The following is a 22,910-nucleotide window of genomic DNA, read 5'->3' as shown; positions in this document are numbered from 1 at the left end:
AAACCCTGGGCCACCACAGTAGAGCACATGAATGTAACCACTCAGCCATGGCGCTGGCCCCCTATAGATTAATCTTTAAGGAACTCCCAATAAATGTGTTTTAGTTCTCAATTCATTTAGACTTTTTATGAGGTAATTTTTTACCCTATTAATGTTCTATGCCTTAAGTTAATTCCTAGATACTACATAGTTTTTATAGCTATTGTGAATGGTACCTTATTTTTAAGTATCTTTTCCAGTTGACTATTCTGGTATAGAACAATGCTTATTGATTTTGTAAGTTGATTTTGTATCTGGCAGTCTTTCTAAATTCATTTACTGTAATAATGAATCTGCTTCATCTCTTCTAACCCTTATACCTCTGTTTTCCTCCTGTTTCATTAGCCAAGTCCTCCAGTAGTATGGTTGAACAGAGTCTCAGTGAGCTTCCTTTATTGTCTGTATCTTAAATGGAATGCTTGTGAAGTTTTCTCTTTAAGTTTCATGCTTATTATTAGCTTTTAGTATATAGGCTTTATCAAGTTAAGTTTCTTTCTGTTCATAGTTTACTGGAAATTTTTAATCATAAACAGATAATAAAACTTTATCAAATGCCTTTTCTGCATCTATTGTGATAGTCATTTTTCTCCTATGGTCCCTTAATGTGATTTATTACATCAGTATATTCTCAATTGTTAAGCAAGTCTTGAATTTCTTGTTTAAATTATTTTTGAATGGGATATATTAATTTTTAATATACTAATAGATTCAATTCACTAATTCTTCATGTAAGCTTTTTAAACATCTATGCTTATAAATGAAATGAGCTTATTTATTGTCTCAAAAAATAGTATTGTACCTGTAAATTTTAATTTACGGAAGTGACTGAGTGACTTGGTGAGGTCATTGCCATTGAAAGGTTATTACTGCTTACAGTTTCCGAAAGACAGGAGCATGCCACTCCACACAGACCCAGAGTGGAAGCACCAGGTTTTGGTCAGGAGGCAGAATCAGGAGCAAAGGGAAAGGCAAGGCAGGTCAGGGAAATAGTTTAGAACTGGCTAGTTTGAATGTTGGCAGGCTCTGGACTGTAGGGCTGGTCTCCAGTTGTCTAGTACCTGGCCCTCAGTGATTGGGGCAGAGGGATATTGCCTCCTATAGTGTAAGAACCAGATAATGGAGGTGGTTCAGAGTATGGGCTCTAGCTTGATTAGTTTACATATGAACGATATACTCCTGGGCTTGCCTTTTGCTGTCTCTCAAGAATTGGCTAGCCCTGGGATGGACAGTCTCTCCCTGGTCAGTGAGGCCACAAAATGCCAGAGCATCAAGAATACAGAAAATATAGTTAATATAATTGGCTCTGTGATCGATGGTTACTAAATATTCAAATATAGAATCTAAGAAAACACAGAATTACCTATTCTTATCTCGTTTTTTTTTTTTTAAGATTTTATTTTTCCAGGGCCGGCCATGTGGCTGAGTGGTTAAGTTCACGCACTCCGCTGCAGCGGCCCAGGGTTTCACTGGTTCGGATCCTGGGCGCAGATGTGGCACCACTCATCAGGCCACGTTGAGGCCGCATCCCACATGCCACAATTAGAAGGACCCACAGCTAAAATATCCAACTATGTACTGGGGGAGTTTGGGGAGAAAAAGCAGAAAGAAAAAGAAGAATAGATTGGCAACAGTTGTTAGCTCAGGTGCCAATCTTTAAAAAAAAAAGATTTTATTTTTCCTTCTTTTCCCCAAAGCCCCCAGTACATAGTTGTATATTTTCAGTGTAGATCTATCTAGTTGTGGCATGTGGGACACCGCCTCAGCATGGCCTGAGTTTGCGCCCAGGATCCGAACCGGTGAAACCTTGGGCCGCCGTAGCAGAGCGTGCACACTTACCACTCAGCCACAGGGCTGCCTTGGCCCCTCTTATCTAGTTTTGAAATCAAAATATTAGCCTCATACAACAAGCTGGGAGTTTTCCCCTTAGTTTTCTATTATCTGTAACAATTTGTAGAAAATAGGGATTATTTGCTCCTTGCAATTTGGTAGAATTCAGCTTATAAAACTGTCAGGGTTTAGGGCTCTTTGGGAGAGGATGTCTTTGTGGTTATTGGTCTACTCAAGTTCTTAAACCAATTTTAAGAAAATATCCATTGTGCCTAGATTTTCAGATTTATTAATGTGTTATTTTATAATGTAATATTATAAACTTACAAATAGTATAGTATTATGATAGTTTTTAAATCTTTCATCTGTTGTCGCTTGTATCTCCTCTCTTTTCTTGATTAATCTTGCCAGAGGTTTGTCTGTCTTACCAGTCTTTTCAAAGAACCAGCTTTTGATTTTGTTCTTCTTTTGTATTTTGTGGATTTATATACTCTGTTTGATTGATTTCTGCCCATATCGTTTCCTTTGTTTCTTTGAGTTATTCTATAGGTCTTTTTTTAACTTTTTGAGTTGAACTTTAATCTTTCTTATTTTCCTATAAATACATATAAATTTATATTCTTTTTTGACTACTGTTTCAGTTGTGTCTCACAAGTTTTGTTGTGTAGTGTTTTTGTTGTTGCACTTTTCTAATTATTTTGTCATTTCCTTTATGATTTCTTCTTTAACCTGAGGATTTAGGGCTATGACTTTTAATTTCTAGATGGGTGGTAGATTTTTTTTTTTAAAGATATTTTTGTTGTTGTAGATTCCTAGTTTTATTGTGTTGTGACCAAAAACATAGATTGTATGATGTTTGTTTGCGGGAGAAATTGTTGACTTTGTGGCCAGCACATGCTTGGTTTATGTAAAAGCTGCTTGTGTATTTGAAAAGCATGTATATTTTTCATAGTATGTAAAGTTCTCTGTATATTTGCTAGTTTGAGCTTACTCGTATCTTCTGTAATTAATTTTTTCTTCTTGATCAATTAGTTTCAGAGAAAAGTAAGTTAAAATCACCATCTAAAATTGTTGATGTCCCTATACTTCTGAGAGTTGTTGCTTTGTGTGTATGTGTATTTGTTACAACGTTTTTGAGATAAAATTCAGTGGTGTTTAGTATATTCAGAATTGTGCTGCCATCATTATTACTTAATTACGTTTTTGTCAATTGAAAAAAACCTGTACTCATTAGCAGTCACTCCCCTTTTCCTAGCCCCTGACAACCACTAATCGACTTTCTCTCAATGAATCTGCCTATTCTGGACATTTCACATAAGTGGAATCATACAATATGTGGACTTTTGTGATTACAAAACATGGCTTCTTTCACATAGCATAATGTTTTCAGGATTCATCTGTATCGTAGCATTTATCAGTACTTCATTCCTTCTTATGGCCAAATAATATTCCATCGTTTGGGGGTAAACATGTCGTGTTTTGTTTATTCATCAGTTGATGAGCATTTGGGTTGTTTCCACTTTTTGGCTATTATGAATAATGTTGCTGTGAACATTCGTGTGCAGGCTTTTGTGGAGACATTTATTTTCAGTTCTTTTGAATATATACCTAGGACTGTATATACTCCTGGGACATACTGGGAACTACTGGCACATGTGGTAGCTCTATTTTTAAGCTTTTGAGATACTGCCATACAATTTTCCAAAGTGACTGTACCATTTTACAGTTCCACCAGCAATGTTTAAGGGTTCCAATTTCTCCCCTTCCTCATTAGCACTTGTTATTTTTTATTTTAGCCATTCTAGTGGGTGTTAAACAGTATCTCATTGTGGTTTTGATTTACATTTTTCTGATGGCTAATGATGTTCAGCATCTTGTCATGTGGTTGTTGGCCATTTGTATATCTTCTTTGGAGAAATGTCTGTTCAAATCCTTTGTCCATTTTTTTTTTAAGGTTTTATTTTTTCCTTTTTCTCCCCAAAGCCCCCCAGCACATAGTTGTGTATTTTTAGTTGTGGCATGTGTCCATTTTTTAATTGGTTTAATTTTTTTATTGTTGAATTGTAAGGATTCTTTATTCTGGATACAAATCCCTTACCACGTATATGATTTGCAAATATTTTCTCCTGTTTTGTGAGTTGTTTTTCACTTTCTTAATGATGTCCTTTGGAACACAACAATTTTTAAAGATTTTGTTTTTCCTTCTTCTCCCCAAAGCCCCCGGTACATGGTTGTGTATTTTTAGTTGTGGCATGTGGGATGCTGCCTCAGCATGGCTTGATGAGCGGTGCCATGTCCGTGCCCAGGATCTGAACCAGAGAAACCCTAGGCCACCAAAGCAGAGCACGTGAACTTAAACCACTTGGCCACGGGGCTGGCCCCCTGAAACACAATTTTTAATTTTGATGAAATCTGATTTATCTAGTTTTTTCTATTGTTGCTTGTGCTCTTGGTTTTAGCATATCTTATAGATTTTGTTGTGTAGCATCTAATCTGTGGTCACAAAGATTTATTCCTGTGTTTTCTTCTACAAGTTTAGTTTTTTCTTTCTTTTTTTTTTTTTTTTTGAGGAAGACCAGCCCTGAACTAACATCTTCTGCCAATCCTCCTCTTTTTGCTGAGGAAGTCTGGCCCTGAGCTAACATCCGTGCCCATCTTCCTCTACTTTATATGTGGGACACCTGCCACTGCATGGCTTGCCAAGCGGTGCCATGTCCACACCCGGGATCCGAACGGGCGAACCCCGGGCCACCAAAGCGGAACGTGCGCACTTAACCACTGTGCCACTAGGCTGGCCCCTCTTCTACAAGTTTTGTAGTTTTAGCTCTTATCTTTGGGTTATGATCCATTTTGAGTTATTTTTTCTACGTGGTGTGAGATAAGGGTCCAACTTCATTCTTTTGCATATGGGTATCTAGTTGTCCCAACACCAGTTGTTGAAAAGACTGGTTTTTTCTCATTGGAATTGTCTTGGTGGTGTTTTATTTATGTGAAAGCCATTCTTGTTAGAAGCATAAATGTTTATGATTGCTATTTCTTCTTGATCTAGTCTTCCTTTGTATATAGCACCCTACTTTGTCTTTTATATTTGCTTTTGCCTTCAATTCTGTTTTTTTCTGATTTTCTAGTTACTCTCAAGCTTTTGATTCAACATTTGTCCTTCATATTTTTCCCATTTATTTTCAGCATTTCTGTATTTTTTATATTTAGGCTGTCCATTATAGACCTCCTATTCCTGGATCTTTTAAAAACCTAATCTGAGAGTCTTTCTTTAGATCAGTGCATTTAACCTATTTATATGTATTGTAATTTTTGTTGTTTTAGAACTTATTTCTGGTACATTATTTTGTGTTTTCTATTTACCATACTTTTTAATTATTTTTCCTTTTCTTTTTTTCCCATTAAATAGATTGCATTTTATTTTTGTAGTTTGAAAGTTACACATTTCATTCTGTTTCAGTTAAAATTTTGGTTATTACCCCCAAACAAGTCCTGACTTATGTGTATGTATTAGGTTTCTTTTGTTGTTGTTGTTGTAAGTATCTATCTCCATCACCCCCTCCCTTTAATGGAAGTACCATGGCATGCTCTGGCCTCGCCTTCTGGTTTTTCTTCTCTTTCTCTCCTGCTCCTTCCACCTTGTCACTGTGTTTGTGTCATCTAAATGGGATGTTGGCAAACTATGGCCTATGTGCCAAGAGCATGTTTTTAAATAAAGTTTTATTGGAACATAGCCTTGCCATTTGTTTTGTTGTCTCTCCCTGCTTTGTGGAACAGTGACAGAGTTGAGTAGTTGTAACAGAGGCTACATTGCCACAAGCCTAAAATATTCACCAACTGGCCTTTAAAGAGAAAGTTTACTAATCCCTGCCCTAAATCTGTGCTGTCTAATATGGTAGCCACAAGTCATAGAGACTTTTAATTTTAAATTTAAAAAAAGGTAAATAGTTAATTCCTCAGTCACAGTAGTCACATTTCATGTGCTCAGTAGCCACACGTGATTAGTAGCTACCATATTGGGTAACACAGATACACAACATTTTAGTTATTTCAGAAAGTTCTATTGTACAGAGCTGCTCTAGATTTTTGGTTCTGGATTATTTGGGTTGTATTTTCCTTTTTTTTTTTAAAGATTTTATTTTTTTTCCTTTTTCTCCCCAAAGCCCCCCGGTACATAGTTGTATATTCTTCGTTGTGGGTCCTTCTAGTTGTGGCATGTGGGACGCTGCCTCAGCGTGCTTTGATGAGCAGTGCCATGTCCGCGCCCAGGATTCGAACCAACGAAACACTGGGCCTCCTGCAGCGGAGCGCAGGAACTTAACCACTCGGCCACGGGGCCAGCCCCGTATTTTGTTCCTTTTTAAAGATAATGCTAAGGTTTACTAAATTATTTGTTCACTTTTCATGTATCTCATAACATCATTCTTGTTGGAAATAGTTCCTTTAGTGAATATTTTCAAAGAGAGCCTTTATGCAGCAAATCTTCTGAGACTGTGTGCTTGAGATATCTTTACTTTTGGTGATGGTTTATCTAGATATAAACTTTTTGGTTCAAAGTTCTTTCCATCAACACTTTAAAATTACTCCACTCAGTAATTTTAACAATTACTTATTCTTAAATCTTGTGTTGCTAATGAGGTATCTGATGTCATTCTGATCTTGTTCCTTTATAGTTGATCTGCTCTTCCTTGTTAGAAGCCTTTTAGAGTTTTTCTTGTCTTTGATTTTCTTAAATTTCATTCTATATATCAAGGTGTTATGTATGTGTGTGTGTGTCTTTTTATTGTCTATCCTCTTTGGCATTCACAGTCTGTTCAGTGTGACTTTTTCTTTAATTCTAGAAAATTGTCAGTCAAATACATCTTTGAATCTGCTTAGTTTATATGTCTTCTTCTGGGTCTTCTGCTTTTACGAATGTTGATACTTCTATCTTTCGTATCTCTGTACCTTTTTAAAAAATCTCTTTATCCCATCCTCATATGTTCCAGGAATGTTTCCTAGCCTAATAATTCTAGCTCACTAAAATATTTTTCAGCTATATCTGTTAACCCATTCATCCGTCTCTCAGTATTTTTATTTTAACTATATATTCCGGAACATTTCAAGTTGTTTCTTTTAAAAACTACTGTTTCTGCTTCGTGTTACCAGTATCCTCTCTTATTTCTGAGAATATGCATTATGGTCATTTAAAATTTATATTCTGTCTGGTTCCTTAATCTTGGCTTTTTTGACATAAATTCTGTTTTTGTCCTGTTTTTAATCTTTAAAAAGATTTTAATACTCCTTGTACTTCTTTTTCTCATGAATGTATTTTTCATTGGGATTATCAGCTACATTGAGTTAGTGGGTACTGTTACTGTTACTGAACCTGAAGTGAGTTCACTCACCCGTTGTGCAGCAAGCCAGTCTCTGACACTGGGTGTGGTGGAAGAAAGTAGGTATTTTATTTTTGCACAGCGCTGAGCAAGGAGAGAGGGCATCTAATGCTCAAATCCCAAACTCCCTGAAAAGCTAAAAGGAAGGGTTTTTATTTGGGGCTTTAGGTAGGGGAGGGGGAGCATATGGCCTTGCTGGTCGGAGCTTTCCCACCAGCCTGTCTTTGGCCTCGAGACTACTTGCAGACAGGAGGGAGCTCATGACCTTGCTGGTCAGCAGCTTTCCCACCAGCCCGTATCTCTTTGCAGGAGGAGATAGTCCAGGTGCTTGTCCTTGATGGTGTCTGTCTCCATGGAGAATAGTAGATTCTGGAGCCAGGAAGCCAGAGAGCAAGCAGGGAATGGGTGTTTTGCTTTTAACCTCATATATGCTGGGTTTAATGTGGGGAAACTGATATCAGGGTCGGTATCATTACTGGGAAGAGTGGTAAGGTTGTCAGGAGAAAGGAAGAAAACCTTAAGGGCACAGAGCCTTTGAGGTTAATCTGGGTTTCCCATTTGTTCTATCCACGTAACCATGTCCCTCAGGGCACTTTCCACTAACTCCATCAGAGAGTTACTCTGAGAGTTACTCTTTATCAAGAACAAACTCCCATGGAAGTTTGTTCAGCCAACTGAGAAGAGAAGATCGAGGCTGCCACCCCAGCCAAGCTGGAGTGCTGTTCTAACATTACCTTAGAGTAGGGGTTTTTTTTTGGCCTCACAGGAGACTGGAGAGAGACAAGAACATTTCTGAAAAACTCTTCATCATCCAACCTCCCAGTTGTGTGCCCTGGGCTCTTCAACTCTACGTTGCAACTACTATCTGTTTTTTGTCACTGTTGTTTTCATTTTATAGAATTTATATAAATGGAATCATGCAATATTTACTTTGGAATAGGGGGGTGATCTGGCTTCTTTAATTATTTTGAAATTAATTCATATTGTGTGTTCCAATAATCCATTCTTTTTCCTTCTTAGTATTTCATTATATAAATATACCACAGTTTGTTTATTTATTTACCTGTTGGTGATCATTTAGATTGTTTCCAGCTTTGGCTGTTACAAATAAAATGGGTATGAATGTTATTGTAGAAGTCTTGGTATGGACATATGCTTTCTTTTCTTGGGTAAATGCCTAGGCATGGAATGACTAGGTCACATGGTAGGTGTATGTTTAACTTTTTAAGAAACTACTAAATTCTTTTCCAAAGTTGTTGTACCATTTTATGTTTCCACTATTGGTATATGAGAGTTCTGGTTGCTCTACAGCCTTTGTGGCCATCCTGTTATTTTACCTTTTAATAGAACATTTTATTCTCTTGATGTTTTACAACTTGTGTTTACATTTAAATGTTTGATAACACCTGGAATGTAATTTTGGTGTTTGTTATAAGGAATGAGGTGAAGTAAGAAATCAGTTTTTTTTAAAAAAGGCTAGACAGTTGTCTCCATACTTTTTATCATATAGTCTATCATTTTCCCACTGATTGGAAATTTGCTTTCCTAAGGAATTGTTTCAGATGAGTACATTTTTAGATTCTTTTCCTATTCTTCAAAACCCAGATGTTTAGATATTAGAGAAAAATGTAGAACAAAGTAGAAAGTTCTCCATTTATAATGCAATAGGGTATTTTACAGAGGTAACATTATGAGGATCATGTCCTATATATGAGATTTTATTGAGTTATTGGTGGGAGAACTATTGTAATAAGACTTTCAAAAACATACATTCTTATCTTTTTGGATAGGGAGTATAGTTTTTTGTTCAATTTGTAACAAAGTTTTTTGTCCCATTTTGTTCTATTTCTAAAAACACAGCTCTGGATGAAATAATCTCTCTATAACATGTCTCATTCTACCTCTCATCACTATTTCTGTAGTCTCCTAACTTAGAAACTTTAAAGCCATGTTTGATCCTGTTTTCTGATTCCTTGTATTCATCTGTTTCCAAGTTCTGTTTCTTTTAGAATATCGCCTAAATTTACCCTTTCTGTCCATTCCCACCTACCATAGTCTCGTGACTTCTTTGCCCCTAGTCTCACTCCCTATTATCCATATTGCATTGACTCCAGACCATTTTTCTAAATGACTTTTTCATTAGATTAGAACAAAACTTAACAATTTTGTTTGTCTTTGCTTCGCTTTCAGAGTTCCAACTGTTTTTCATGATGTAGTCTAAGTCCAGTTTTAGTTCTTAGCCCCCAAACAGAAATTTGTTATAGTTATATTGATCTCTTCATTCTTTGTTGCCATATTTATGTCATTGTATTTCTTTATGGGGTTTCCTCCATAATATAGCCTTTTTTTCCCCATTACCCATCTTTCTAAATTTGACTTAGTCCTTCCTCCTCCATAGATGCTTCTTTGACTCTCTCAGAGCATGATTTTCTTTTCTCTGAACTCTTAATATCTATAGTAAGTTTCTCCACTGACTCTGTCCCATCTATGCGTGCTTCCTTACACACATCAGGTATGCTCTTGCCTATTCTCTGTACTTGAAAAGCTTTTCTCCAAATCTCATTGTGACTTGTTTTCTCACCTTCTGCAGGTCTTGGTTCAAATGACACCTTTTCATCAAGACCTTCCTTGAATATCCTATTTTAAATTCAGTCCTCTCCTTTTTCCCTGTACCTTTCTTTGATTTGTTTTTCTGCATGGAGTGCAGCATATCTGATATAGATTTTACTTATTTGTGTTTTTGTCTTTTCCCTTATAAGTTTATTGAGAGCATGAGTTTTTGTTTTTTTATCCAACACCTTGAATAGTGTGCCTTGTACATGACATATGCTCAGTAAATACTTGAATGAATGAATAAATGCTGTTAAGATGGTGTTAATTGCTCTTTAGTTCTATAAAGGCATTAGTTGCTTAGTTGTTTCCTTAATTAGATAATAGGTCTTTGAAGGATAGAGTGTATTCTCAACTCTCTCTTGGTTGTTGGGCATGAAGTGGCCAGCAACATTAAATATTAACTGACTAAAGGTATAGACTTAGAAACTTTGGGGCTGCCCCCATGGCCGAGTAGTTAAGTTCGCACACTCCGTTTTGGCGGCCCAGGGTTTCGCTGGTTCGGATCCTGGGTGCAGACGTGGCACCGCTTTTCAGGCCGCGTTGAGGCAGCGTCTCACATACCACAACTAGAAGGACCTACAACTAAAATATACAACTATGTATTGGGGGGATTTGGGGAGAAAAAACAGAAAGAAGAAAAAGAAGATTGGCAGCAGTTGTTAGCTCAGGTGCCAATCTTTAAAAAAAAAAAAAATTAGAAACTTTGACCACACAAAGGCAGATGACACTTCGTATTCCACAGCTGGTTAAGATACTAAGCCTGTTAACTTTTAGTTTCTTAGTAGGATCTTAAATTTGCTTTTGTTACTTAATAAATTAGAATAACTGCTGTTTACTTAATGAATTAAAGTAACTTCTGGTTATATAAAAAAAATACATATTCCTTACAGACCATTTAGAAAATATAAAAAAGTATGGACAAAAAAATAAAAATTACTGTTAGACCCATCACCTAGAAATAACCACTGTAAACATTTAACAACAGCTCCATGGTATATTTAGACCATAATTTATTCCACCATTTTGTTATTGATGGACATTCCAAATTTTTTTTGCTACTCTGCTGCTTTTATTTCTATGATACCCTCCCAAGAATGAGGTTTCTGGGTTAAATAATATGTATATTTCAAATATTAATAGATGTACGGTATCATTTTAGATGGTCATATTGGATTCCATTATATGAATAAACCATAGTTTAGGCATGCTATTGTTGAATGTTAGAGTAGTTACCAATTTTTCAATTTTACAAATTGCATTATGCTTCAAGGCACTCTTAGAACTAAATATTTGTACACATTTGGTATTATTTCCTGAGGATGAATTCTTTAAGTGTAATTTCTGGATCAAAGGCTGAGGAAATTATTAAAGCCTTTAAAATATCATACACAAAAAACATAATAGTGGTGGAAAATACAACCATAAGTATGAGCACTTATTTATTTAACAAATATTTATGTGCTGGGCATGTTGCCAGTTTCTGAAGCTACAGAAGTGTTAAAGATGGACAGTGTCCCTGTCCTTGTGAAACTTTTAGTCAGTAGGGGAAACAGCTAAGTAAAATGACATCTTCTGTATGGAATAAGTAAAATGAGAAAATATAGATGTACCTAGGAGAGTACGAATATCTAATGCATTTTTGGAGTCAGGGAAGATTTCCTGAAGGAAGCCAAGCCTAAAAAGAATAAGTCACAATTATCCAAGCAGAGGGAGTTAGATATACAAAGTCCTAGACTTGCACGAGGGCATGGCGAACTCAAGAGAATGAAAGTAGCTAATTGAGAATGGACATAAAGGGAGAGAGGGGAACTAATAAAAATCATCCTAATTTTAAAAAGAAGGAAATGAGCCTAAGGGAGTCTAAAGCAAGGCAAGGATCAACTAACTGTGTCATGTATTTCTGAGAGGTCAGATAAGATAAATAACAAAAGTATTGCTTGGGATTAGCAACAAGGGTTTCAGAGTGAACAATTTCAGTGGAGTGGTAGAGACAGAGGCCGGGTTGCACTGGGATTGAGGAATGAATAGTGGAGATAGAGGCATCAAGAGTAGAAGACAACTTTGGCTCTGATGGGATGCCAGGAATTCATAGGGTGGCGATAAGGAGAGCATGTTCTTTGTTTTCAGATAGGAGAGGTTTGAACATGGTTCCAGATGCCATTAAGATTTTTAGGTTTTGTGAGAGTTAGTTATGGGGAGTTCTTATTTGGTGTGTCCCTTTGAAGACAGCAGTATCATAGATATCATTTAAAAAGTGAAAAGACAAGCTCTAGAGAGGGAAAAGAGACTTGTAACCATAAAAGGAGGAAAAGATTGTTGTCCAAACTGTACCAAAAACTCCAAGAAATCATTAAGAAAAAATAAAAGAACCCAAATAGAAAAATGCACAAAAGACATAAATAGGCTTTTCACAGAGAAGTAAACTTAATTGACTAATAAATATGTGAAAAGGTATTCAGCCTCAATAATAAGGGAAGTGCAAAATAAAATCATTTTATGACCATAAAATTGCCTAAGGAATAAGATGTTTGACCATATAAAATGTTTACAAGGATAGAGTAGTGGGAATTTATACACTGTAGATGGGAGTGTGAATTGGTTAGACCACATTGGAAAACAATTTGTCACTATTTAGTGAATTGGAAGATATATATGCCCTATAACATAGCAGTTCTGTTCATAAATAGTTACATGTGTATCAGGACACCTGCACAACAATATTCATAGCTGCTTTGGGAAAAAAAGAAAAAGTAGTAACCCAAATAAATGTTCATCAGCACAGAAATGGATAAAAGTTCAGATCATGCAAAATCAAACAGCATCCTTTGAAGATAGATACTGTAGAGAAGGTCAAAAATACATGTCCAACCTACTAGTCTCTGGCTGGTAATGACATAAGACAGATTAGCAGGAGAAAAACATGAAGTTCATTTATGTGTAGATGGGAGTCCTCACAAGAAAAATGAAGACCCAAAGAAGTGATTAGACATAAGTGCTTATATGCTAGGTTGAACAAAGAGTAGCAATTGTGGAAAAGCAACTAAAATGTATGGGGAGACTGAAGGAAGATAGAGTTATTTTTAACAAGGTCTATTTGTGTAGATTTCTCTTTGGCCTTGACTCCCCATCTCTGGTGATAAACTTTCTTCTTCCTCGTATAGGGAAGGCACCTTTCACATGGGAATTTTATCTCCTGCTTTTAGGAAGAAAAAGGAAGATCAGAGTCCCCTTGCATGTGCTGTTTTTCAAGTGTCTTTAACTCAAAATAATATGCCAAAGCAGCATATTTTGGGGAACTCCTTCAATACATACATAGCAAAAGTAACAAAAAGCAAGGAGACTATAAACAAATTTCAGGGTGGAAAGGGTAGGAGATAAGATTAGGGAAGGATATATGGGGACTTCAGCTCTACTGATAATGTCCTATTTCTTAGGCTGCATAATGAATTTATAGGTGTTAGGTTATTTTTTTGTACCTTTTTTGTGCATAACTTTTCATCATGTATTTAAAAGGTGGCAGTAATGTCATATACTCTGTGTAAGAGAGAGTTGACAGGGAGTAAAACGTTTAAAAAGAGAGGAGGCCCGAATACAGTTGGTCGAGAAAGAAGAGAGACTCCACTAGTGAAAAAGGAGAATTGGTAGATAGCATTAGAGCCCAGTTACAACTGGAAGCTAAGAAATTTTATTTTCCAGGAGTGTGTGACAGCCTTAATACAGACAGCAGATGGTTCAAGACTTGGGTTTGTTAAATAGGTGCAAAAGGTGAGCAGTATGGCAAGGAAGTTAAGATTATTGGCAAGAGTAGGTGAAGATTTACTACAGTAAAGATTGTCATAGAAAATAGAAAAATTAAGGGATTAAGGACATCCATAAGATCAAAGAAATATATGGTGAAAATAAATAAATGAGCAAGAGAGCTACTGTGATTCATCAAATCTAAAACATTGTAAGTTGCACTGTTATTTTATGTACCGTTGAGAAAGAAAGAACATTACCAATTAAACTACAACAGTCTTTCTTGTCACTTAGAATTTTGATTATATAGTTAGTATACAGTACAATATTGAAGGAGTTCTTTTAGTCTTAACTAGATATAAATTTTTTTTTTTTTGAGGAAGATTAGCCCTAAGCTAACTACTGCCAGTCCTCCTCTTTTTGCTGAGGAAGACAGGCCCTGAGCTAATATCTGTGCCCATCTTCCTCTCCTTTATTTGTGGGATGCCTACCACAGCATGGCTTGCCAAGTGGTGCCATGTCCGCACTCAGGATCCGAACCGGCGAACCCCTGGCCACCGAGAAGCGGAACATGCGAACTTAACCACTGCACCACTGGGCCGGCCCCTAGATATAAATTTTTCTCTTAGATTATTCTTATACATCGATAAAAAGCAAAATATATGGCCTGGCTCCGTGGCTGAGTGGTTAAAGTTCCACATCCTCCACTTTGGCACCCTGGGTTTGTGGGTTCAGATCTCAGGCACGGACCTACTCCACTCACCAGCCACACTGTGGAGGTGCCCCACGTTCAAAAAAATAGAGGAGGATTGGCACAGATGTTAGCTCAAAAGCAAAATATAAATGAAATTAATTGCTTAAGGAATCCCTAAAATGTTTCCAGTCCTTTGGACATATTTTTTCACTCAGATTCATTGATGACTATGTTTTTCCACACTATATCATTCTCTCTGACATCAGACGTAAAGGTTACAAGGAGGGTGTTTAGAGGTGGTGAGCTAGGCATGTTAAGTAAAATCCCAAGTGAAAGTCAAAAGTAAATTATCTCTACATAATTGCATAATGTTCACAAATGCTATATCACCAATGCTCGGTGATGCTTTGCAAGTTTTGATGCTGACATTTAAAATTCACATTCATGCAGGCCGTACCAACTATATTAAGTATACCTCTTGGTTGACAGCAATTAGATGACACCACTGATTGATTGTAAGAGATATTCTGATTTCAAAGATGCTAGGATGTGAAGTAATGCACATCTGTTCAGTGAAATTTGGTAGAAGAATAGTGGTTGTCAGGTGGGTTGTCCAAATTTAATAGTTTCAGAGCTGGGGCAGTTGCAGATGATGACGTGAGAGAAGGTGGCTGAAGTAGAGGGGAAACAGACGTAACTGGAGCTGAGGAAAACAAGGTCAGGTATCTATGATGATGATAGCATGCCGGAGTGATGGCATGATGTAGAGTAGAGAGGAAGGCTGAGATCAGTATGTCAGAGAGAGTAATAAGAGGTTCATAAATTGAGAGAGGAGTGGGGTAAGGGTACCATAGTCATGTAGCATGAGCTTCAAAGGAGCAGAGGTTTTTATCAACAGTATATGACACTAGAATCAGGAGGAGACACCACATCTTCCTAATCTGAAGTACAGGCTGTGTGTGGCATGAGCAGCCTCCAAAGAAAGGATGTCTTTGGGGGAGACATCAGTTTTCAGTCAAGAAAGTAATGGGACAGTTCATCAAAAAGGATGAAGATGTGGGAATTCTAGAGGACTCAATGGGAAGTTTGAGTTAAGGTAAAAGACACAAAAAGCATAATATAAGCATTGGCCATGATATAAGAGGGGTGATTATTGTGGGGGCTTGCTTCTTGAGTAGTGAACAAGGATTAACATGAAGATAGCCTTAAAGTTTCCCCATACCATTAAATGTTGTTGAAAACAGATTTTTAAATGGCTGTAAAACTTTCCCTTTTAGGAAGGCTATTGATTAAATCCTCTGATGTTGAAAGTTAGGTTGCTTAAAGTTTTCCCTAATGTGAATAGATATCCCATTATAGACTACAGTGAATATCACAGTACCTAAATCTTCGTTTTGTACAAAACTCCTGAAATTCCTGAAGTGGAATTACTGGATCAGAAAAAATGGATATTTTTCACCCTCTTCATACATTATGCCAATGGGAACTATTTTACATTTTCACAATATAGGAGTATATCTTTACTTGTTACCTTGCCAATATAGGATAATAGAAGTTTTAAAATCTTTACCAATTTGATAGATGATAGAAGTTAATGTTTTCATTTTCATCTCTTTAGTTATTGGTAAGATTGAACATTTTTTTCATATAGTTATGGTCATTTATATTTTCTCTTTTCTAAATTTTCTGTTCATAGCCTTGTCTGTTGTTTCTGTCTGAGCTGCTTCTTATCGTAAAAATTTTATTTAGTTTTCACAACTCTTGAACAGGCTTTGTGCTTATAAAAGAGTCATGTGAATTTGGGCAAATAAACCCCATAATAGAGATTGCTGAGTTCTAGAACCTTTAATAAATGACTTAAGTTTATAGACCTTTAATAAATTGCTAAGTTAAAAAAAATTTTACAAAGAAAGTTTTCATTTCTAAGTTCTCAGAACACAACAGAAAATTCTAACCATAAGCCATTCAAAGTAGGATTGATTCTTGAACTGTTTTTTCTTTAGCTGAGCTATTTTGGACAAGTAGATAGGTAAGCCTCTTTTTTCAGAAGGAAGCCCATATGTGATTTTTTTTTCCCTTTGTGGTGTATTGGTTATGGAATCACAGATTAGTTTCTGCAGAAAGAAAAAATCAGAATACTTTCCTGAATTTTTGCTTAACTTTTTAAAAAGGTTTTTATGATCAAAGAAAGGTAACTTAACAATATAAATAATGGTCCAGTATCTGTAATTTTTTTCCTAGTGTCGTTATATTCTACATATTAGTGAAGGAGTTCCAATAATACGTTGAGAGTTATTTCTTTTCTGGGAATTATCACAGCCCAGGAGGCAACCCATCTAAACATGTATAGTGACATAAGAAAAGTGCACAGTCATGTGCTTTCTCTTCCATTTATCTGAGCTAATCGTAAAGATTTTTAAAAGTCTCCATTTTAGTCAGATTATATCTGTCTGACTGTAATTCAGTGAAACATTAGATTGATTAAATAATTTTTATTCTCTACATAGAACAATGGAGGTAGTGAAGACTGAGAAAATTCAGTTGCAGTGTTCTTCTTAATTCTGCAATTTATGGTGCCTGTATTTGATGACCACGTCTTTACTCTTTATCATAGTGTGTGTGTGCGTGTGCACAGAGAGAGAGAGTACTGTTATATTAGCATATATAAAATGGACCAGGAAATTTATGTTCTTTTTTTATGTTCATTTCTTATGAGGAATTAAAGCTAATAGGAACCTACCAACTCTTAGATTGGATATAAAAAATTAAGATGTTGATCAAATATGGCTCTTCCCCCACTCTCAGTGCTATACACATAGTAGGCTCTCAGAACATGTTTGTTGAATTAAGTTGAAACATTTGCAAGGAACTCCTACTTCAGGTTTTTAAAAAGCTGTTTACCTGAGATTTTTGGTAAAAAACCTATTTTGAAAGATAAATGTGGTACAATAGCAGTTTTTGCACACTTTTTTTTTGAGGAAGATTAGCCCTGAGCCAACATCTGCCAATCCTCCTCTTTTTGCTGAGGAAGACTGGCCCTGAGCTAACGTCCATGCCCATCTTCCTCCAGTTTTTGCGCTTTTAGGACAGTCAGAATGTTTGCATTTGAACTAGTTTATAAATTGAATTATTTTTTCTTTAAGGTAAAGTCCCTTTCAGGGAGTAATTTTTGTCTTCCTAAATTTAAAACTAATGATAATTTGTGGTTTTATTAGAAGGCACCATTAATGAGTAATCTCTTAAATTATTCTCTGCTGGTCTTCAGACATAGAATAATTTCCTGCCTGCTAATTTTGAAAGCAATCAGTTAATGACTGTATTGTGTGGTTTCATCATATTCAGCCTTCATCATTTGTTTAACAGCTGTGGTTCCATAGGTCATCTGTAGGCTAGAATATTTTGTGGCAAGAACTGAAGTGTTTTATAGTATCTGTACTAAGCAAAATACATTCCTTTAAAATAATGCTGAATGAAAAAAGCTAATCTCAGAATGATTCCATTTGTTTAACATTCATGAAATGACAGTTGTAGAGATAGGAAACAGATTAGTGGTTGCTTGGGATTGGGGATAGGGGAGGAGAGGTGGGTATGGCTATAAAGGGGTAGCACAAATGAATATTGTGGTGATGGTACAGTTGAATATCTTGATTGTGGTGGTGGTTACATGAAACTGGCCATGTCGTAAAATAGCATACACACACACAAATGTTTGCATGTCTAACTGGTGAAATCTGAATAAGCTCTAAAGTTAGAGGCTGGTATGTTAACTGTAAAGTTAGAAGCTCATGTGTTGGCACTTATATATCTTAGTTTTGTTTTATTCATAGGGCACATATATGAAGTCTATTTCTTCTCTTGGTGAGTTCAGTGAGATATGAAGCCTTCCTTAATTTATACACAAGGACCTGCTTTTGCCATTTTTATCTTCTCTTGCATATCCTTCCCTTTTATGGAAACTAAATTCAAAGTTGAGTCTTAAATTTTGTATTAGTATTGTAATTTAAGGATATCTCTAAAAACTTGGAAAGACTTGACCTTTAAAATATAAAATTTTATTGATCTTGCTTTTAATTTTGCTAGTTATTTTTATCTCCAATCTGGATCTAGATTAGAGTTTCTTATGTTTATGTAGAAGATTTTAAAATACCATTTAACACATTTATTGATTTTCATGTAGGATCACTATTATAGAAACAACTAAAAGTTTTACTGCTACTCTTCATTTTTAACTTTTTGTGTGTATGTGTTTAAACAGGTTATTGGCATTTTAGTCATCACCTTTAATAGTCCTTGTCAGAGTCCCTTTAGTTAGCATACTGAGAATCAAATGAGCTTCAAAGGAGATAATCTTCCCTAGCTTTTTCAGCTTAAGTTCAGAGTTACCTCTTTATCCACTGATGCTCTTGGAATTCCGGGGATGTAAGTCTGTGAGTAGGCTATGTAAAATTACTATACTCCCTCCATTATGTTATCACCCTGTACGTAAGAACATCTGATTTTTTTTTCAAAGGTCAGACTTCATCCTGCTAAACAGCCATAAACATGGAAACAGAGCCTCTTGAGATGTCTCAAAGTTTATGTACTTTGCATAGGAGAGGCCCTTCTCAGTCTACTTATTCTACATCATACAGAAGTCTAAAAAGTAATAGCCTTGTGTTTTATTTTTCCAAGTTCAGTGGTTTAGCTTGAAGCAACCAGTTTGGAAGTGACAGCAGGTGAACTGTGACAGACTGAAGGAGAGATAGAAAAAAGTAATAAAAGCAAGTAAAGGAAGTATAAGTCCAGCATTTGGAGTCGTGCTTTTCTAGTCAATCCTGAAGACATTACTAACTCAATGATCAAGAAAAATATATTTAATTTACTTTAATTTGGAAGACTGATACATAAAAATATATTGGAAGGAATTTCATGAGATGTGCTTATTAGAATATTTAATATTTTAATGTTTAAAATTGATATTGTAATGGGTGAAACAGAGAATAACAGGGAAATTTGAATTCAATGAGTAATACACAGGTAATCCACTTAGCATAGCACCTGGCTCTGTGAATGTTAGCCGCTGTTATTTTGTTTAATCAACATCTCTTCCTCTAGTTGGAGTCAGTTTACTGTCACCTAAATTTGTCCTTAGTTCTTTGCCTCTTTTAGTCTATTAAGTATGTGTTCTATTCCTTGTATGGTCTTTGTGTATTAATTTTGTCTCCATGGTCGTGGGGAACTGGAATCAGCCTCGTTTATTTTGTTCTGTTTGTTGCCGTGGAAAACAAAAGAAGCGCCACTTGATAGTATACAACTGAAAACAGCAAATGTCAGTAGGTATAGTTCTAAGGCTGGGGATTATATATATATATATTTTTTTTTTTTTTAAGATTGGCACGTGGCCTAACAACTGTTGCCAGTATTTTTTTTTTTTTTTTTCTGCTTTATCTCCCCAAACCCCCCCCATACACAGTTGTATATCTTAGTTGCAGGTCCTTCTAGTTGTGACATGTGGGACGCCGCGTCAACGTTGCCTGATGAGCGGTGCCATGTCTGCGCCCAGGATCTGAACCCTGGGCCACCGCAGTGGAGCTCGCAAACTTAACCACTCGGCCACGGAGCCGGCCCCATATATTTTTAATTAAAAATAAATTCATAGGGGCTGGCCCGTGGCCGAGTGGTTAAGTTTGCGCACACCACTTCGGTGGCCCAGGGGTTTGCCAGTTCGGATGCTGGGTGCAGACATGGCTCTGCTCATCAGGCCATGCTGAGATGGCATTCCACATAGCAGAGCCAGAATGACCTACAACAAGAATATACAACTATGTACTGGGGGGGCTTTGAGGGGAAGAAGGAAAAAAAAAAGAAGATTGGCAACAGATGTTAGCTCAGGTGCCAATCTTTAAAAATATATAAATGAATAAATTCATAATACCCCTTTTTTTTTTGGATAAAATTCACATACCATAAAATTCACCCATTTAAACAGAACATTTCAGTTTTGGTTGGTATATTTTACAAAGCCTTATGCTTTTAAGGAAACTTACTTTCTTAAGTATTCTAGTTGTGTTCCTTTTCTTAGCTGTAAGTCTTTGCCTTTGCCCATATGTTTACTACTTCCTATACTCCTCTTGCCTTCTCTTAAATTCTTTTTGATTCAGGTCTAATGTCATATCTCTTTTGGTAGGCCTTTCTTGATTTGTTATACCTTTAGTTTCCTTCTGTTCTGTGCTCCCACAGCCCTTTTTTATCCCTTTTTTATCCCTTTATTATATTTCTTATCGCATTTATATTGTAATTATCGCTTTAGTTATTGGTCTTCCTTTTCAGACCATTTATCTCTCAAGGACGGAGACTGTTCTTGTTTTCCCTCTGTCTTCAGGAGCTAGAACAATGCCTGATATGGTAGGCTTTTCAGTCCTTATTTATTGAATGATGATAACCACAGATAGTTCTGGCTACCCCTAAGCCTTAACCATTTACTAAAAGCTTGATATACTATATTCAATGATGAATATTAAAATAATGTGCTTTTTGTTGCTGGGAATCATACCATTTTAGTGTTGAAAGGGACCACTCATCCCCCACCAAACACACAAATGTTCACACTTACACACTCACATGTGCACACAAATCAAATTGAAATCCATAGAGGTTGAGTTGACTTAGTGGTGAAGTTGAAACTAAAAACCCATGTTACCTTACTTTTTCCTGTACCACTCTATTTTCTCTTAAACCTTACAGCCTGGTCTGATGACTTACAATGAAAATTCATTTGTTTCCTAAAATGTAGGGAAGAGACCTTGAAATTGTTAGTTTAATTCATAATATTATCTTTCTATTTCTAATTATAAGTAAGGAACGAGTTGTTAACCAGAATACTAGAAAAGAAATTTTAAATTGGTTTAAACAATGACAGCATTTTTCTGTTTTATAGACCTCCGTGAGTGAAAGCCTTCAGAGGGAAGCTGCTAAGAAGCAAGCAATGAAACAGGTAAGGTGGAAGAGTGAGTTAGATGCATTTGGTGGCGTAAGTATTTCAGCTCACATTTTTAAGTATCAGTTTTGCTACCTAGGTGTTGAGACTAAACAGAGTAGGTGTGTATAAAAAAGTAATTTTAGGGGCCGGCCCAGTGGCGCAACAGTTAAGTACGCACATTCTGCTTCGGCCACCGGGGTTCGCCAGTTCGGATCCCGGGTGTGGACTTGGCACTGCTTGGCAAGCCATGCTGTGGTAGGCGTCCCACATATAAAGTAGAGGAAGATGGGCACGGATGTTAGCTCAGGGCTGGCCTTCCTCAGCAAAAAAAGGAGGATTGGCAGCAGATGTTAGCTCTGGGCTAATCTGCCTCAAGAATAATAATAATAATAATAATTTTATTGTGACTCTTGTCTTTGAAAATGTGTAAAAGGTTTGTTGATTTACATAGATTTCAAGTTTCTCATATAAATTTTAAGGGAAAAAAACTATGAAGAATTAGCTCTTTATTGCTACGTGGTAGATTAAACCCTTTTCTGCTTTCAGATGACTCAGTGTTCTGACAATGGTTTATATGATTTAATAACTCCTGCTCGTCAGCTTACTTGTTAAAAAAAAAAAAAATCTCTTGACAACCAAAGTGATTTCACAGTTTTTAATTATTTGAAAGTCACCTACCAAGAAAGGGGAATATCAGGTAATCTTCAGTAAACTTGCCAGTGTCTTATATTTTATAGTGCTGTATAGTAGTTCCAAGCACTTTTTATATACATACATTATCGTTTTAAAATTCTCACAAACCTGCCCATGGTCCTGATTAAGATATCTGAAGCTTTAAGAGGATAAATTAACCCTCATAATCACATAGCTGATTACAGAACTAAGCCTGAAGGTTTACTAATTTTTTTTCCACTACCAGTGTATCTTAGATTTAAGTGCTGCAGAACATAATGAAGATGGCAAAGTACCTTTCTTTTAGATTTTAGTTCTTTCCCTTCCACATTTTCTTTAATTTTTGTCACCTCTTTTTCCCTTCTCTAACTAGAATCCTGAATAAGGATAAATTTGTTAAGCACTTTCTATGTGCCAGACATTATGGCAACTACTTTCTAAGAAGGGTCTTTAATTCTTACAATAATCCTATGGGATAGCTGCTCTTATAATCCCCATTTTGCAGTTGAGGAAATGAAAGTAAAAAGGATTTATGTGACTTTCATGGGGTCTCATAGTTAGTAAATGGTCGAGTTGTGTTCAAACCCAGGCAGTGAAATTGCAGAGCCCAAGCTTTTAGCCACTGTGTTTTACTGCCTCCCTAGTTATTTTAAGATAACATCTTAGTTTCTTAGTGAAATATAACATGTAACTCAGCAGCCTCAAAATGATTTAATACACACGTAAAAACATTTAAAACACTGTGATTCTTTAACATAAATGCTGAGTGCTTTGAATCAGAATTTTAGAGCTCAATAGAATTTGAGACCATCAAGTTCAACTTCTTCACTATATAGATAAGAGAATTAGTTCCACAGAGTCTGGTGACTTCTCCAGGGTCATGTAGGTCTCTTGTTTTCTAGTGTATTTTTGACATTTTTGTGCTGCCTTTTCTTGTTCACATAAATCATAAATCCCGAGGGGGCTGGCCCCGTGGCCGAGTGGTTAAGTTCCC

General features: G+C 36.2%; 1 protein-coding gene across 4 annotated transcripts in view; it reads left to right on the top strand.

Annotated features, from left to right (window-relative positions):
- The window catches only part of NSRP1 (nuclear speckle splicing regulatory protein 1), a 59,482-nt gene that overhangs the window by 25,256 nt on the left and 11,316 nt on the right, over positions 1–22,910 (top strand). For 2 of the 4 annotated variants that reach the window (XM_046676026.1, XM_046676027.1), the window contains one exon: positions 21,203–21,259. In XM_046676026.1, the coding sequence (XP_046531982.1) occupies positions 21,203–21,259 (57 nt within the window). Of the gene's footprint in view, positions 1–18,113; positions 18,145–20,595; positions 20,671–21,202; positions 21,260–22,910 lie in introns of those variants that run through there. The other 2 variants (XM_046676025.1, XM_046676028.1) reach the window with 2 other exon arrangements.

Source organism: Equus quagga, chromosome 11, assembly GCF_021613505.1.
Source record: "Equus quagga isolate Etosha38 chromosome 11, UCLA_HA_Equagga_1.0, whole genome shotgun sequence".
Classification (NCBI taxonomy): Eukaryota; Metazoa; Chordata; class Mammalia; order Perissodactyla; family Equidae; genus Equus; species Equus quagga.
The sequence above is the reverse complement of the archived record's forward strand: the minus strand, read 5'-3'. Positions and strand labels throughout refer to the sequence as shown.